Source organism: Citrus sinensis, chromosome 9, assembly GCF_022201045.2.
Source record: "Citrus sinensis cultivar Valencia sweet orange chromosome 9, DVS_A1.0, whole genome shotgun sequence".
Lineage (NCBI taxonomy): Eukaryota > Viridiplantae > Streptophyta > Magnoliopsida > Sapindales > Rutaceae > Citrus > Citrus sinensis.
Genome location: NC_068564.1, coordinates 8,000,234 through 8,015,174, shown reverse-complemented (window position 1 = coordinate 8,015,174; position 14,941 = coordinate 8,000,234). Strand labels below are relative to the sequence as shown.

The following is a 14,941-nucleotide window of genomic DNA, read 5'->3' as shown; positions in this document are numbered from 1 at the left end:
TCATTCTTTGTGTAAATAATATGAAGAATATACAGTAATAATATTTCATATTCACTTTCGTCATCAATTAATCTTTCTTAAATTAATTTCAAATAATATCAGATCAAAATTGCTATAATTACGAGAGTATCCTAATTTGTGGATTTGAGAATTGAGAGAGAGGAAGAAATATTTTTTTTTTGGAGAAAATAAAATATTTTTTTCTAATTTAATTTATTTTCATGTAGACAACAATAAATAAATAAAACAACTGGTGAGATCATATTATTTAAACAGTAGATTAAAGAAAAAAATAATCCTTCAAGTGGGATTCCTTTGCCAATATAGAATTTGATAGTGATTTAATTTCAATACACACACCATTGTCAGTAGTTCAATGTAGAAGGAAAAGAGAGATTTGGACAAGAACTCGAAGACCCCGATAAGACGTTCAGAGTTAAAGTTAGTGACCGGAATGTCGTTTATAAGCGGACGACAATGCATATGTTTTCGGAGTTAAATTAGTGATCCATCTTTTCTTGCTAACTTAAGTTGCATGCGATGAGCACGTGAGAAGCTTAGAATGTGGGCCCAAAAGTAGTTAGAAGTTAGTTAGAAGGAGCCGATGTTCCCTGGGTTAGCTAAAAACAACTTTTGTAAGGCTAATTGATGAGCATAATTTGCAGATCGCTTCGTGAGGCTAGAGAAAGTTGTAGAGAGAATTCTTAGTAGCATTTTGTTCTTTGTAATGAGCTCTATAGCTCTGCAGTCACGGGTGGAGTGAGGATTTTAATTTGGGGTTGCCAATGAGATTGAAGAAAGTACAAAATAATTGTATATTATACTATCTAATTCAATCATTTATTAAAATTAAACTTCCTTTACATTGTTTCATTCTGTACCAACTTTACCTTCTTGAATCTTTAGGTATAGTTGGTGGCTTTGCCCCTTGTGGGAAAGAATCAAAGAACTTAAAGTTGAATAGTTCGTTTAGCTGTATTGTGTGAAATAAACTTAAAAAAAAGAAATAGAAGACGAAAACCCCAATTTCAAGTCTTAAGATGTTGAGATATAATTACATCTCTTTGATGGAAGGAAAAAAGTTAGATAATTTACTTTTTCTATAAATAAATAGTAAAATAGTAAGGACTATAAAGTAGACGGGGAATTAATGTGTTTTCAAAGTTTAGTAGATGTTGACGATTAATATTTTTCTTAACTCTTACTTTTTACTTAATATTTAGAAAATTTTCATAGAATTAAAAGAGTTTCCAAAATTTTGGTCAACACAAGGCATAAGAGTAGTTACGCCACTGTCTGTAAACTTTGATTCTTGTTTAGTGAAAGCATTTGATCTTGTTCTCTAGTGCATGTAAGCACCTCTGGTTGCTAAATTACTTAAGTATTTTTATCCCTTGTTTTCTTTGTTGTTTGATCTATTATTCCTTGATTTTTCAGTTACTCTTGATTGAATCTCGGGGGAGTATTGAAATCTTGGGTGTTCATTTCTTGGGAAAATCAGGGAATTAAACACAATAAATGATCTTTACTAGTTTATTTATTGATATTACAAGTAACAATCCCAGGGGGGCAATCGACATCCTCGAATCAAATAATGGAAAAATAAAATACATGATTTAGACATTGAAGAGCCTGCGAAACCTAGTTAGACGCAAGTTGCTGGAATCTGTTTTCCGACAAGAGTTGGTTTAACATTTGAACAAGAAGATATTGCCGGGCCCTTATCATCAATACCATTATACACCAAATTTATGTCTCCAATCTCAACATTTTGGCATGGAATCTCTTTGCTGCAAACAATTCTAACAGCCTCTTTTGTTAATGAAGTTCCTCGGATGTTCCTAAATCTCACATTGCTAATTTTCACCCGTGAAGGAACCTATTAAAATGGGTAATTAGTAAATATTAGCTAACGTTAGGATGTCAAGACGAGATTTGTGCATAAACCTAGAGATATAAGCAAATAATGAGTAATGAATTAATCTTTCTGTACCTTTATGTTACATTGGTTATGTGGGCAATACTCCTGATCAATGACAATGGGATTTTCCACATTATTCATGAAAAGGTCTTCAAATGTGAAATTGGAAGCCTTTCCATCCTCAGAATCAGGCCATGTCTTAATTCTCACACCATTACTTGTGCCTGTGAAAGTGCAATTGATGACTGTCAATCCAACTACATCTTCTTCCTTTTTATATTTTCCAAGGCTGCCAACACTGATCCCATGTCCTGGTCCGCAAGAAACATCAGACACCAAGACATTTTGACTGCCATCACCAAGAGAGACACAGTCATCTCCAGTGGCTATTATTGAATTCGATATCTCAATGCCATTTGATCTTCCAATATGAATTCCATCAGTATTCGGACTATCATCAGGTGCAGAGATGTTAATTTTATTCAGCTTCAAATTGTAGCAACCCAAGATGTTAATGTGGAAGAACTTGCTATCAACAGATTGCACCCCAGTGATTGTCGAGTCATTCAGTTTATTAAATCGTATCGACTGCACAATAGAAAATCAAAGCAGTTGTCAAACTTTTTTTCATTATAAAGATTAAAAAACAAATACATACATAAATGTAATAAATAAACAAATAAGAAAGTGTTGCAAGAATTACAATGGGAAGCTGGCAATTTGAATTTTTGTGGCATTGATTTTCGGGCCATGCAGTTCGGCCCTGGCCATGGAAAGTTCCACCACCGGTGAGAGTGAAGCTTCTGAGGGATTCAAAGGTGATCCAGCTTTCCTTATCGGCTAGCTTTGACAGACCGGGGGGAGCCAGGATAAGGCCTTGAAGTTGAAATGAAATTGGAGCTTTGCATGGACCTTTAAATACAACAGAAGTCACCAAGTATTTTCCTGGTGGAACCAATACTGTGCTGTAGGTATTCCAATTGCAAGCTTCTCTCCAAGCATTTTCAAAAGCCTTACTGTTATCTCTAATGCCATCGGCCACAGCACCAAAGTCAATTACATTGAAAACTCCGTTGGGAGCTGCATTGATTATATTTTGGGCCAAAGTAAACAAAACTAGGATTGCAAGTACTAGCAGCTGAGAGCAAGAGCTATAATCCATCTTGTGTTCGATGATGTATTAAGTGATGATGTTTTCTTGACGATCTATATAATTTAATTAGATGTTGTTGATGGTATGGATTGATCACTCATGTGGAGGCATTTTATAAAGTTGTGTGACAGCAGTTCGTCCACTAATTATATTTTAGCATGATCTTGGGAGTTACTTTCTTACTCAAGGGTGGCTGTAAGTTGTTTTCTCTTGTCCATTAATTTTTGCTTTCTGGTTACTTCCGCTGTACAATTTCCAACAAATTCTGGTAACGGCTACCAATTATTAAGAAACAAACTCTTATGTGCTGTTTGTGGTTAGGAAAGTAAAAAGTTCAACACATTCATAGCCTATTTTAATTAACATATTTAAACTTCATGAATCAAACGTGATAAGTAAAAAGTTCAACTCATTCATAGCCTATTTTAATTAACCTATTTAAACTTCATGAATCAAACGTGATTAATTTAATCAATATTTTAATTAAAAAGGAGTAAGTCGTAAATTAAAAATGGGTTTACTAAATACTTGTATGTACTTTTGAAATTAAATAGAAACACAACACAATCGCGAACGTTTCTACAATAGCCTTCTATTATAATTTGGAATTAATAATAAATCACCTACTCGTTAAAAACACACGTAATCCCCAATTCGTTGTTACCGTGCTAAAGAGCTCAAGTCAGCAACAAACAATTATGACATACACAAAGCTCAAATTTGTGTGCCATTCAATTGAGTTGTCTCGTTATGTACAACAAACAGAAACGCTGTCGAAAGTTTTTTTTTTTTTTTTCCTCTTACGACTCATTGAAAATTCTGATTTTCTGATAAGATTTAATACAACGATGGTAGACAGCATGAATTGCTTAAAATGAGTTTTTCAAAGGATATCTGCCTTCGGAAATGACCTTTTTTCTTGTAGAAAATACTTTAAACTATAATTTAAAATATAGGGGTATAACTGTCTTTGATGATTATGTGAACTTTTTCTTGATTGAAAAATAAGTTTAAACTAAGAAGAATACAAACGATAAGTTTTAAAAAAACCATAGTTTTTAGGTTCTTTCTACAAACAACAACGACCCGACTGAAAATTAACCTGATTTTAAACACGTATTTAATGAGCATGTGCAAACATTTCTATTCGTGAATGATGGATTTTGCTATGTGGATTATTAATTTGCCAATATTTGAAGGTTTACAAATTTATTACCTAATTAGTTTCAGCCTAGTAATTATGAAATCTTCATAGACCTTTTGTTGCCATCAGAAATTTTTTCTTAATTTTGTTTCTAGAGTATTACTTCCATGCTGTGCTAGATTTTTAATATGGCAATACCATTTGCTGCTGATGGTAGACCAACAATGCTTGACGTGGCAACGCAACTCAGGCAAATGCATAGCTCTTAAGTCTGAACTGTAATACAACATCCCTATCAATTTCCTCCGTAATAGTTGTATGCCATTAATTATATATATATTTACAACTATATTAAAGCATAGCTACTTCATCATCCCTTTCACTTTCCTTTAGAATAGTTGTATGCCATTAATTATATTTTTTTCAAAAACAAAAAGTGAGCTAAATCCGAATCCAAATTTTAACCGTCTATCTTACCTAAGATTTGAACTTGGGGAGTCACCTAAATAAAACTCTTTGAAAATTCGGGTAGTCACCCAAATAAAACTCTTTGAAAACCACGCGGTTAATCCTTCATTTTTGTTTTTGTTGTTTTTTGAAAAAGAAATTTTGGTTATAGCATAATAGAATTGATGTAGATAAGTTTTAGTAGACTTCTTATTGTAAACTTTTATAACAATGTGTAAATAAAGTGCATAAAGGCTGATCATCCGTCTTTGAATTGTCAGATAGGTGCTAAAAGATAAATTTTTGCCCCGGCCCCTTCCTCTTTTATTTAGAAACAAGATTATAATCGGTGTTTGTATTTGCATTATTCAAACATTGGGATTAAGAATTTCTTTTCCAACATAGAGTTCTCTTTAATTAACATGAATTCTCATGCCATTGTTAGTAGTTTAATGAAGAATAAAAAAAGAACGACTGGGGCAAAAACTAATCTTTTGAAAATATACCAATTACAAGTCATCAAATATCCTTGAATGTCTGGGATATAAATAATGAAAATACAACATAGATAGATAATGAAGAGTTTGGAGCGCAAGTGGCTGGAATCAGTTTCCCAGTAAGAATTGGTGCAAGGACATTTATCCTCAACTCCACCGTATACGAAATAATTCGACTCTGTTCAGTTTGGTTCCTAAGTTCGGTTCAACTTTTTAAACGGATCGGGTTTAGTTCGGTTCAGTTTTTGGGCAAAATCAAATCGAGCCAGTTTATGCACACCCCTATACAGCATGGCCATGCAGTCTATCTTTACCTTCTGGCTAATCTTGTCATTCGCTGCCGTGACTTCAGTTCATTAGTCGGACTCTATATAGAAGATGCTAATGGATTCTCCCGTTATATGTTTCATTGATTGCTTTCGTTTTTATATTTGGATTATTTCGTGCATTTTAATAATTTTCAAATTTTCTTGTACGGCTTTTCCTCTTTTTTGTTCTATCACTATGCATCATTTGATGGGTAAAGCTAAATACATCCTTTTGGCCGGTGTCATTTTTCTATTTTTAATTTTTGTCTTATATCAGCGATGTTTCTTAAAAATAAATAAATAAGTGTTTAATAGTTTAATGGACATTTTACATATATGTCAAAATACTTATTTTCAGGTGTTTTTGTTTTATGAAAACAAATAAAGTAACATTTGTAATTAAACACTAAGAAAAGAGAAATAAATATATCACTCAAATTTATGTATTCGGAAATGCTTAAACTTCAGCTAAATTCAAACCTATTCATAGTTTAGACAGAAAAGCAAATGTTAAATCAAATTTGATATTAAGAATTTGAAGCCTTTCTTCAAATTTGATGCATTACCCTAAATCAAAGATCTGTCTACCAAACTTTTAAGGTTGTCGTGTGAATTCTTTATCCAAAAACGCCACCAGAAGTTATATCTTTCATTCCTGAGCTTGATTATTTTTCTTGATGTACATCAGCATGTAAATTTACTACTTTCATTATATGCAAGCTTCTTAACTGAGTTATTTCTCACCTGGCAGTGAGCCTCAACAACTGGATGAGTGCTGTCATTGAAGGCTGCTTGAACCCTGAAATGATTTGCAATATCTTCAATTGATAGGTGACCAATTGAGAAAGGCTTGGTGGCAGGGCTAGTGAATTACCAAGCTCACTAGCCTCCTTGCAGATCCTGGATCTACGTTTAGGGAATGTAATCCTCTTGTTACCTCATTTTCAATCCTTTTCATCTCAATCTTTTGGAAAAGTTAAAGATTGAGATGCAGGTTGAAAACGAGGATGACAGAAAAATCACATTCTCTAAACGTAGATCTGGATCTACAAGAAGCCCAGTGATCTTGTCACTCTCACACTAACGTTGAGATTGGCAATGTGGTATTTCTCAACATCTGGTAAAGCCTTTACTCCTTTGGTCACTGCTACTTTGAAGCTGTTGCAAACCACTTCCTCAGACATATTGAACCAGCTACCATGACAACAATCACTCTCTTACTAAGGAAATAAATTCAAAAGGAGCTTAATATAAATTGATAAAAAAAAAATTCGACAAGATAATAAAACCAACTGAAAAAATAATAAATAAAATATCTGATTTCATTGACATAACCATTTTTAAAACTTCTTCAACTGTTCTCAACGTGTTTTCATGTTTTGAAAACATCGAATAACAATTTCATTGTCAATATAAACAAATACATCTTTTTTTATGTACACAACTAAGTTATCATTCAACCATTGATCACCCATCCGATTCGGAAGTCGATTCTTCACAAAATTCATGGCTGAAAATACTCTCTTATATTTGTAGTGGCTATAGGTAGAATTAAAGACAATGTAACCAATTGGTAAACTAACGGATACACTTTGTCCTTTTTAGTCTTAACCATTGTCCTTGAAAGTTCACCAATCACTCTCAATTCTGAAAATTTTGCACTATATCGCAAATCCGTAATGTAAGCATCAAGTTGCATCTCAAGTGTTATAAGATCTATTGTAGAAAAATCTTTAGGATAAAATTTAGCAAGTCGATAGTAATTTTTCCTTGTCAAAAGCTGCAAACAAATCATTTGGACATAGACAATCCAAACAAATAAGCAACTTCGTATTTGACTCATTGTTTGGGCTATTAAAATTTAGTCAAGTCGAGGAGAATTCTCGTTATTTGGTCTCGTGTATTAAGCACGACCAGCATAACTCGAGCAGACCAGGAGCTGGTCACGTGATTTTCATAGGCTAAGACAACGAGTTCCTTTCAGGAATTAGTCTGTAACGTGCAGGTATGTTTAAAGTATGATTAGGCGTTACAACGACTGACTAATAACTATATAAACGGACGTATTAACCCACACACTTAAATGACGTAATCAATGCATTCAATTAGACAACGGCCACAATAACCGACACTTACAATCGTCAATTAAAGCAGGAAAAAGATTCAGAAAAAGGGGTTGGACCTTCTGAACAAGATATCATCTCTTCCATATAGAAAATCACACAAAATCACTGACTTAAGCGTCGGAGGGTTAACGCCAGAAAAAACCGGCACCCCTAACCATTGTTTTGTTGTTTCAGGTCATAGAAATCATTGAGATGATTCAATACTCGTAAAATCAACAAGGGTGCATTTTCAAGTAAAAGACAAAGTTGACCTTTGACAAGGCAATCCAGTCGTCACCATCCGCTCGACCAAATTTCAGCATCAACATATACCATAACTGCTACTGCAAGATAATCTATTACTATTAAATTCTTTATATGTAGTTCTAATTTACTTGAATGGTTGTGAATTTGGCGTTAAGATTTTAAATTGAAAAGATTAATTATTTCTTATGTATCGCAAACAATCATGTGGAACCAAAAGTCCCATGGGTGTAGTTCTATTGGCCATGAATTCATTTTATACCCGATCATCTGAGTTTGAGTAAAAATACTTTGGGGCAGGGGTCAAGGTTTGGCGGGTAAAGTTTTTCAACTCCAACCAAACCTTACACATATATGTATCTATTTTATAGCCCACTAAATCCTTTACCTTTGTTTTAAATCAAGTTTCAAATATATTTAGAACGATTCACTTGTTTTCGGAAGTATATTTGTCCACTTGCTATCATGATCATGATTTAAATAGCTAGTTGGATGATGTAATTGGAGAGTGAGGTTTATATATGTAACGACCCGCCTGAAGCTCCACAGGGCAAATCTAACTGCAGCTCAAATATGTATACTAAAAATAATAATAATAATAATTCTTTCATAATCTATAAAAATTATAGCCTCGAAATACAAACTGCAGCGGACGAATTTAAAATTTATGCCAAACCATCTACCGTCCTCAATTCAAGTCCCCTTCGTCACTCATCATGAATCAATCCTGATTTATGGGAATTGAATCGCAATAAATTATAATGAGTACGAAACTCAGTAAGCAAACCAATTTTTCATATACCAAAATACATACATACATACATACATACATACATATAATGAAAATGGATGACGCGCCATGGCATTCAAAAAACATTGTAAAACAAATCATTGAAATCTCATTTTGTCATTTTCAAAATTTCACATTCTACTTTCAAATTACTTACTTCAACTTGAGCTACTCAATTACCACTTAGTAGGACACTCCTTTAACTTTCATATACTTTGGACTTCACGTCAACATGTCCCTCACCCATTTATCTCATAACCATAATATAACATCCAGAGTATCCTCCACTAAGCCAGTAATGAATTCAAGCATCCAAGCCAAAACTGTAAAACAATCTTTCTTTCTTCAAATTTCGTTTGCTAAAATCTACTTTCTTATTTTATAGAAAACATAATGCATTTTCGTGCTCATGCCAATGAATCATTCACACATACATATGCTCATGTCCATAAACACACATAACACATAACAACACATCCTATCAACACATCATATAAACACATGGGCAGAGTATATAAATCCATATCCATATATATCAAAATATGATTTTCAAACATGTCAAACATATGGGAGCTCCTAAGTTACATTTAATGTAACTTACATCCACTCACATGAACAGTGTGTGGTGTGGGGCCCACGCACTTCATGTAAGTGGTGTAAGTTACATTAAATGTAACTTAACATTTGTCCAAACATATACATATTCATTTAAAAATCTAGTTTACTTACCTCCTGACTCCCTCGAGTAACAAACATGTATCGATATCATCGGCCTAAAATCAATAAAAATAATCTTATAAGATAAAATTAAATTATAATCATAAACTCCAATGTTCTCAAATTTCTCAATACAGTCACATTTCATACTTAACTTCAAATAATCTCAATTTAAATAATTAATTACCAAAATACTCATAATTTTTGAAAATTATGAAAATACCCTCAAATACTTAGAATTACCAAAATGCCCTTGAATTCAAAATTATCAAAATACCCCTAAAATCATAATTTACCAATTCAACCTCAGGATCATAAATTACCAACTTATCCTCAATTATAGCAATTACTAAAATACCCACAAAGTTTGGAATCACAAAATTCCCCTCAGAGTGTAAAATTATTGAAATGCCCTTGGTGGTCAATGGTGACCAAAAGTCAACAAATGGCGACGGAAAGCTCGGGTTATGCACTTCTAGGCGAGCTGAGTCCAACGGTGGTGGTGGTGACCTCCCACACGCGGCGATGGCTCTGGATTGAGCTCCCAAAGCCGTGAATCCTTCAACGGGTGATCAACGGCCAATCGGTTCCCCCGGTGGTTGTAGATGATCGGAAATAGCAAAGGGCAAGGTGAGGAACAAAACCCTAGTGTTGGCACGGCCTAATTCTAGCGAAAACGCACCAAATTGAGGCGGCGAAAATGCACCGAATCTAGGCGGCGATTCCATGAAGATTGAAGGCTTCAATCGGTGGTCTTCCGGCCGTTTTCCGACAACAACGAGGCCGGTAAAATGATAAGCATAATCTTTTGGTTTGGTCGGCACCTTCCGTTGCTGGTGGGGTGGCCGGAAATGGAAACAGAAGCTGGGTCGGGTTCGCCGGTTTGGGTCGATCCGGTTCGATTCTTCCATTCTCTCTCTCTCTTCTTCTTCTCTCTTTCCTTCTCTCTCTCTCAATTTATAAAGGTGTGGGGTATTACAATATATGACAATAAATCTAGTTCACCAAGTATGAATCAGTTAATTACTTGAATGAATTGACAGATTAATTTAATATTGCTGCTAATGATGCTCACGAAATTATGTCGAAGTTGTGGGACAAAAAGAAGTTGTATTCTCAAATTGTACCATAGGCAATTACGGTCGGTAGCTTTTTAGCATTTTTCAAGTTAACCATTTGGACCTGCAGCTTTATCAGATTTTCTATGCCAAATTTAAAGGAAAATGAGATATATTATTAATGACGAAAATACATAGGATGTGCCATCTAGGAAGAGGCGGCAACAGTCTTTTCTTTTAGTTTGGCGAGAAAAGTTTTGTGCAGATCATCAACCGCTGCATCCATTTGAAGCAGCTCCTGATGGTTGAGCTCATCAACTGGGGTTTCCCGCCTAGGTGGCTGAGTCTCTTTCCCTTTCCTAGGCTGCGTCAAGATCTTCTCCCGCGCCTTTTCCTTATCCAGCTGGCGCAACAGCTCATTATGCTGCTGATTCAGCTCATTAATTCTCACCCGGAGGTGAACTTCGACCAGCGGATGAGTGTTATCGTTCGGATGCTGCTGGTTCGACCCCAGAAAGCGGTTAGCAACAGCTTCCAGGGAGGGATGTCCAAATGTGAAAGGCTTCCCAGACAGTGAGAACAACACAATTCCTATCTCAGCTCCAGTAAGAGTAACAAGCTCACAGGCCTTCTTGTATATACCTGGTCTACGTTTTGAGAATGTCATCATTCTATCATCCTCATTCTCTATCTTTTTCATTTCAATATTTTGTCTCCCTCTGGTTTTCTTGGCTACCATTTCCAAAATCAATATGATTGGCTTATTTCTTTTTCTATGAACAATGATATTTGTGTGCTCTGATATGATCATTTTGTGATGCATATATAAGAGGAAAGACGCGGACAATTAATTTGTATGAGGCCAAGAATTTATCTGTTCCAAGTTAACACTGACCATATTTTTCAAAATTTAATAGGGTATAAAGTTAATAAAGATATACCTTAAATTTTGACGAATTTAATTCATTAACAATTATAAAGAAAACATGGTAAAGTAACAATTTAAATAGATAGAATCATGACCTTACTAGCTAATTCTTTGTGTCTGTCTTTCCTTTTATAAATTCATCACAAAATTGACCACATATATGAAAGCACAGGGAAATTGCTGTGTTCATTTAAAAAAAAAAGGCAATTACATTCATTTTGGAAATGTTAGCCAACACCAATTAATTCATCGAGCTTATTATGGTAGTAATGCTATAGTATGTTCAACAAAAATGGGAAAAATTTTAAAAGTACATCTGATATTTTTGTAAATTACTCTCGGCTATACTCTATACTAATTATCTATCCTCAAATTTAAAGTTGTAAATCTACACAATGGTGGTGTCATTATTTACTGGCAACAGAGACGCGATTTAGCCACATATACCTTGCAAAAAGATGTGGCTACCCAACATCGTGTCCACGTCAAACTGCAGGGAAGTTACACTGGAAAGCGAAACAGAAAAAACAGTATCAAAATAGAACAGAAAATAAAAATCAAATACAAATAAAAGAAATTTCAAAATAACTACCAAATGTTGATTACATACGATGAAGTAAAAACAGAGGGAAAAGTAACGTGTTTGCCGATATGCGTGCACATCTGTTTTGCTTCGTTTTAACAATTTTCATATTACACACCAATCAATCTAATTAAATCCCTAGAAATTCGCACAATAATGAACCCAATTACTCTCTTTTCAATACAACAAAAAAATATTTTTTTCTTTTAATTTTCAAATAGTGATGTTAAAACTTGAAGAAGGTTTAAGGAAAATGTTAGAAACTTTTATAGGAAATGACGCGTAAAATACACTCAGCATACGAAAATGTACATGTAATTAATTATGTTCTTTTAAAGATTACTTAGTGAAGCTTTCTAGATTACTGATTCAAGTATGTTAAAAATAAATGAATTCAAATTTCCCTAATTATGGAGAAGAAGAGAATGATAACATTAATTGTGAAATATCCAAGCATATTGCGCTAATTCTAGCTATCTAATGAGATAAGCAAAGAAAAAAAAGTAATCTTTATTTGGACAATATATGCGCAATTCAAATTTGTTTCATTAAGTCCTTAACTGAATTTCTCCATTAAAAAAGAAAATAGCGCAAGGGTATTTTAGTCAAATTTAGTTGATTTGTCTCCTTATTTTAGTCAAATTCATAAATTGTCTCCTTGTGTTTTTAGGGTGGGAATATTTAAAAACAAGGATAAAATCTACTTTAAACCATTAATTTGAGATATAGGCGTTGGTTGAAAATTATTTTATAGTGGAAATATTTGGATCGCGATTCTCAGATAACATATAGAATTAATATAATTTAGAAATTGTACCTTTGCTTTTTTGTTGTACCAATTTAGGCTCCCAAGTCACGATCTATCACGACCAATCTTGTTAAATCACAATCCATCACTAACAATCATCCAAATCATTATTCAAGTTTAATATACACTTGATGTGTGGGTGCCTTTATCACTATTGAAAGCAACTATCAGTCAAAAGCTTTTTCTCTCAAAGTTAAAGAGAAAAATTTTCATTTTTTGTATTCTGTATATTGTGAATCCTATCTCTTTTGTGAAAAAGTAAGTCTTTTTATATCTTTTAATGGAAACTCAAGGCTCTTTATTTTATCTCATTTTTAATTATATTAAATAAAAAAATATTTGATTTAAATTAAAAGGTAAGATAAAACCAAAATTGGCGTATCACTTGCTCTTGTTATAGGGGCCTACCTTGTAAAATAGCACAGGACCCCTTACAACAAGCATATTAAATGGAGCCTCACACCAAATAAAATATTTAGGCTTTTAACTCAAATAGTTAGTTGTCTTCTTATTAATCCAGTAGTAATGCAGTCAATTAAGAGAGCTAACATGGGGATCACTTGGGTACATATAATAATGACTACAGTAATTAGACATGTAATCAAACTACCCTAATTATTTAGTTCCAAATCTACTCCATTAAAAGATTGCTACTGACGTCAATAATTGTATGTTATCTAGGATAGTGTTCTCGAATAATAATTTGACCAATGCTATATTTGATTTCTTTACTATAAAATCCTTTGTACCATATCAGTAATTAAATTGATATCTCAACTATCCAATTAATTTAATTAAATCATGTTCCTTGACATTTATTAATTTTCTCTATTTATCATTTTCAACATACTAATTATGTTGACATACTCTAGTAGAAGAATTCTATGATGAAGTATCAAAAGTGATAACTCTATGAAATGAGAGTTATCATGACATTTTTAGACTTAAATCAAGATTACTTAGAGAGTAAATGATGTGTTTTCATTGCATTTTTGTTACATTTTGCATAAATATTCATTTTAGTTTAGTCTTAATAAGGTTTGCTTAATTTAAAGTAATTTATGCTCAAATTGTGTGCATAATTGTAGGTTTCCAGAAGCTTATAAATCATGGAAGGAATGCTGATGCAATAGGCTGGCAAAAAGGAGGAAGAACATAGCTATAAAAGAATTGAAACAAATCTGAAACAGTGCAGTTGCTGTAGCTGTTGCTGTAGCAACCATTGTTGTAGCCGCTGCTGTAGCAATCCTGGAACAACGACAGAGAAAATTCCGCGCGGGATAACTGCAGAATTGCAATCTGCAGTTTCCTAATCCGACCTAGGCTTTCGTTTACCCTAATTTTCAACTATAAAAGAAGCACACATCATAAGGAAAAGAGGGAGCCGTCACCCAAGGAGAAAAACACAAAGAAACAAAAGAAAAACACAATTCAAGAGAGAGATTGAGGGCTGAACAAGAGGAGAATTTGCAAAAATAAATCAAGAACTCAGTCCTTCTTATTCTTCTCTTGTTTTCTTGTTTACTATTTATTCATGGGGATGTGTTTCATGGCCGAAATTTTGTTCTTCATTTTTCTTTTGCAAACCATGAATTAAATTTATTTGTGGTTGAGTGATAAACAATCTTGATGGTTTATTGACTGAATATATGTGTTGTTGCATGTTTGCTGTAGCAGTTTGTTTTGATAGTATTTATGTTTATTCATTATTTTGATTGATCGCCCATTTAATGATACAAGTTAGGAGAGAGTAGCAAAATGACCTATCTTAGTGGAACATATCAGAACAATACTTGATCTTAAATTGAGTTTCCCGGATTGAGTTTTACTTGAGTCCCAAAAGGGCCATGCTTGATTTAAGATTAGTGATGAATTAGACGTAAGGATTCACCTTGTATGGTAAATAGAACCTAAGCGTGTAATGCTATATCTTATGTTGGCATAGCAACTGATCACTGTTAGGTTGCATATAGATATAAGATATCCAACATGCGACGGCTGAGGATACATAAGGATTCTGCCTAGTGCTGTAGCAGATACTGCAGCAACCGACCCAACCATTAGAAAATAGTCAAGACCATTAGGAGAGTTTATTCACTCAACTACTTTATATTCCCATTGATTTTATCCTTGAGATTGACGTGATAATTTACTTTGTTGCATTTTATTTATTGTGTTTTTATTTTCATTAGTAAATTAGTTTCATCAATTGTTTATC

The 14,941-nt window shown here is 33.6% G+C and overlaps 2 protein-coding genes across 2 annotated transcripts; both read right to left on the bottom strand.

Annotated features, from left to right (window-relative positions):
* Nucleotides 1-1,645: 1,645 nt before the first annotated feature.
* On the bottom strand, nt 1,646-3,083 carry LOC102626295 (exopolygalacturonase-like). Its single transcript, XM_052433950.1, has 3 exons — nt 2,625-3,083; nt 1,994-2,509; nt 1,646-1,879 (listed from the first exon to the last, which is right to left on the bottom strand). Exons 1-3 carry the CDS (start codon nt 3,081-3,083, stop codon nt 1,646-1,648), a joined length of 1,209 nt encoding a protein of 402 aa, XP_052289910.1.
* Nucleotides 3,084-10,612: 7,529 nt separating this feature from the next.
* LOC127899819 (agamous-like MADS-box protein AGL61) lies at nt 10,613-11,143 on the bottom strand. Its single transcript, XM_052433949.1, has one exon. It carries the CDS (start codon nt 11,141-11,143, stop codon nt 10,613-10,615), a length of 531 nt encoding a protein of 176 aa, XP_052289909.1.
* Nucleotides 11,144-14,941: the final 3,798 nt, after the last annotated feature.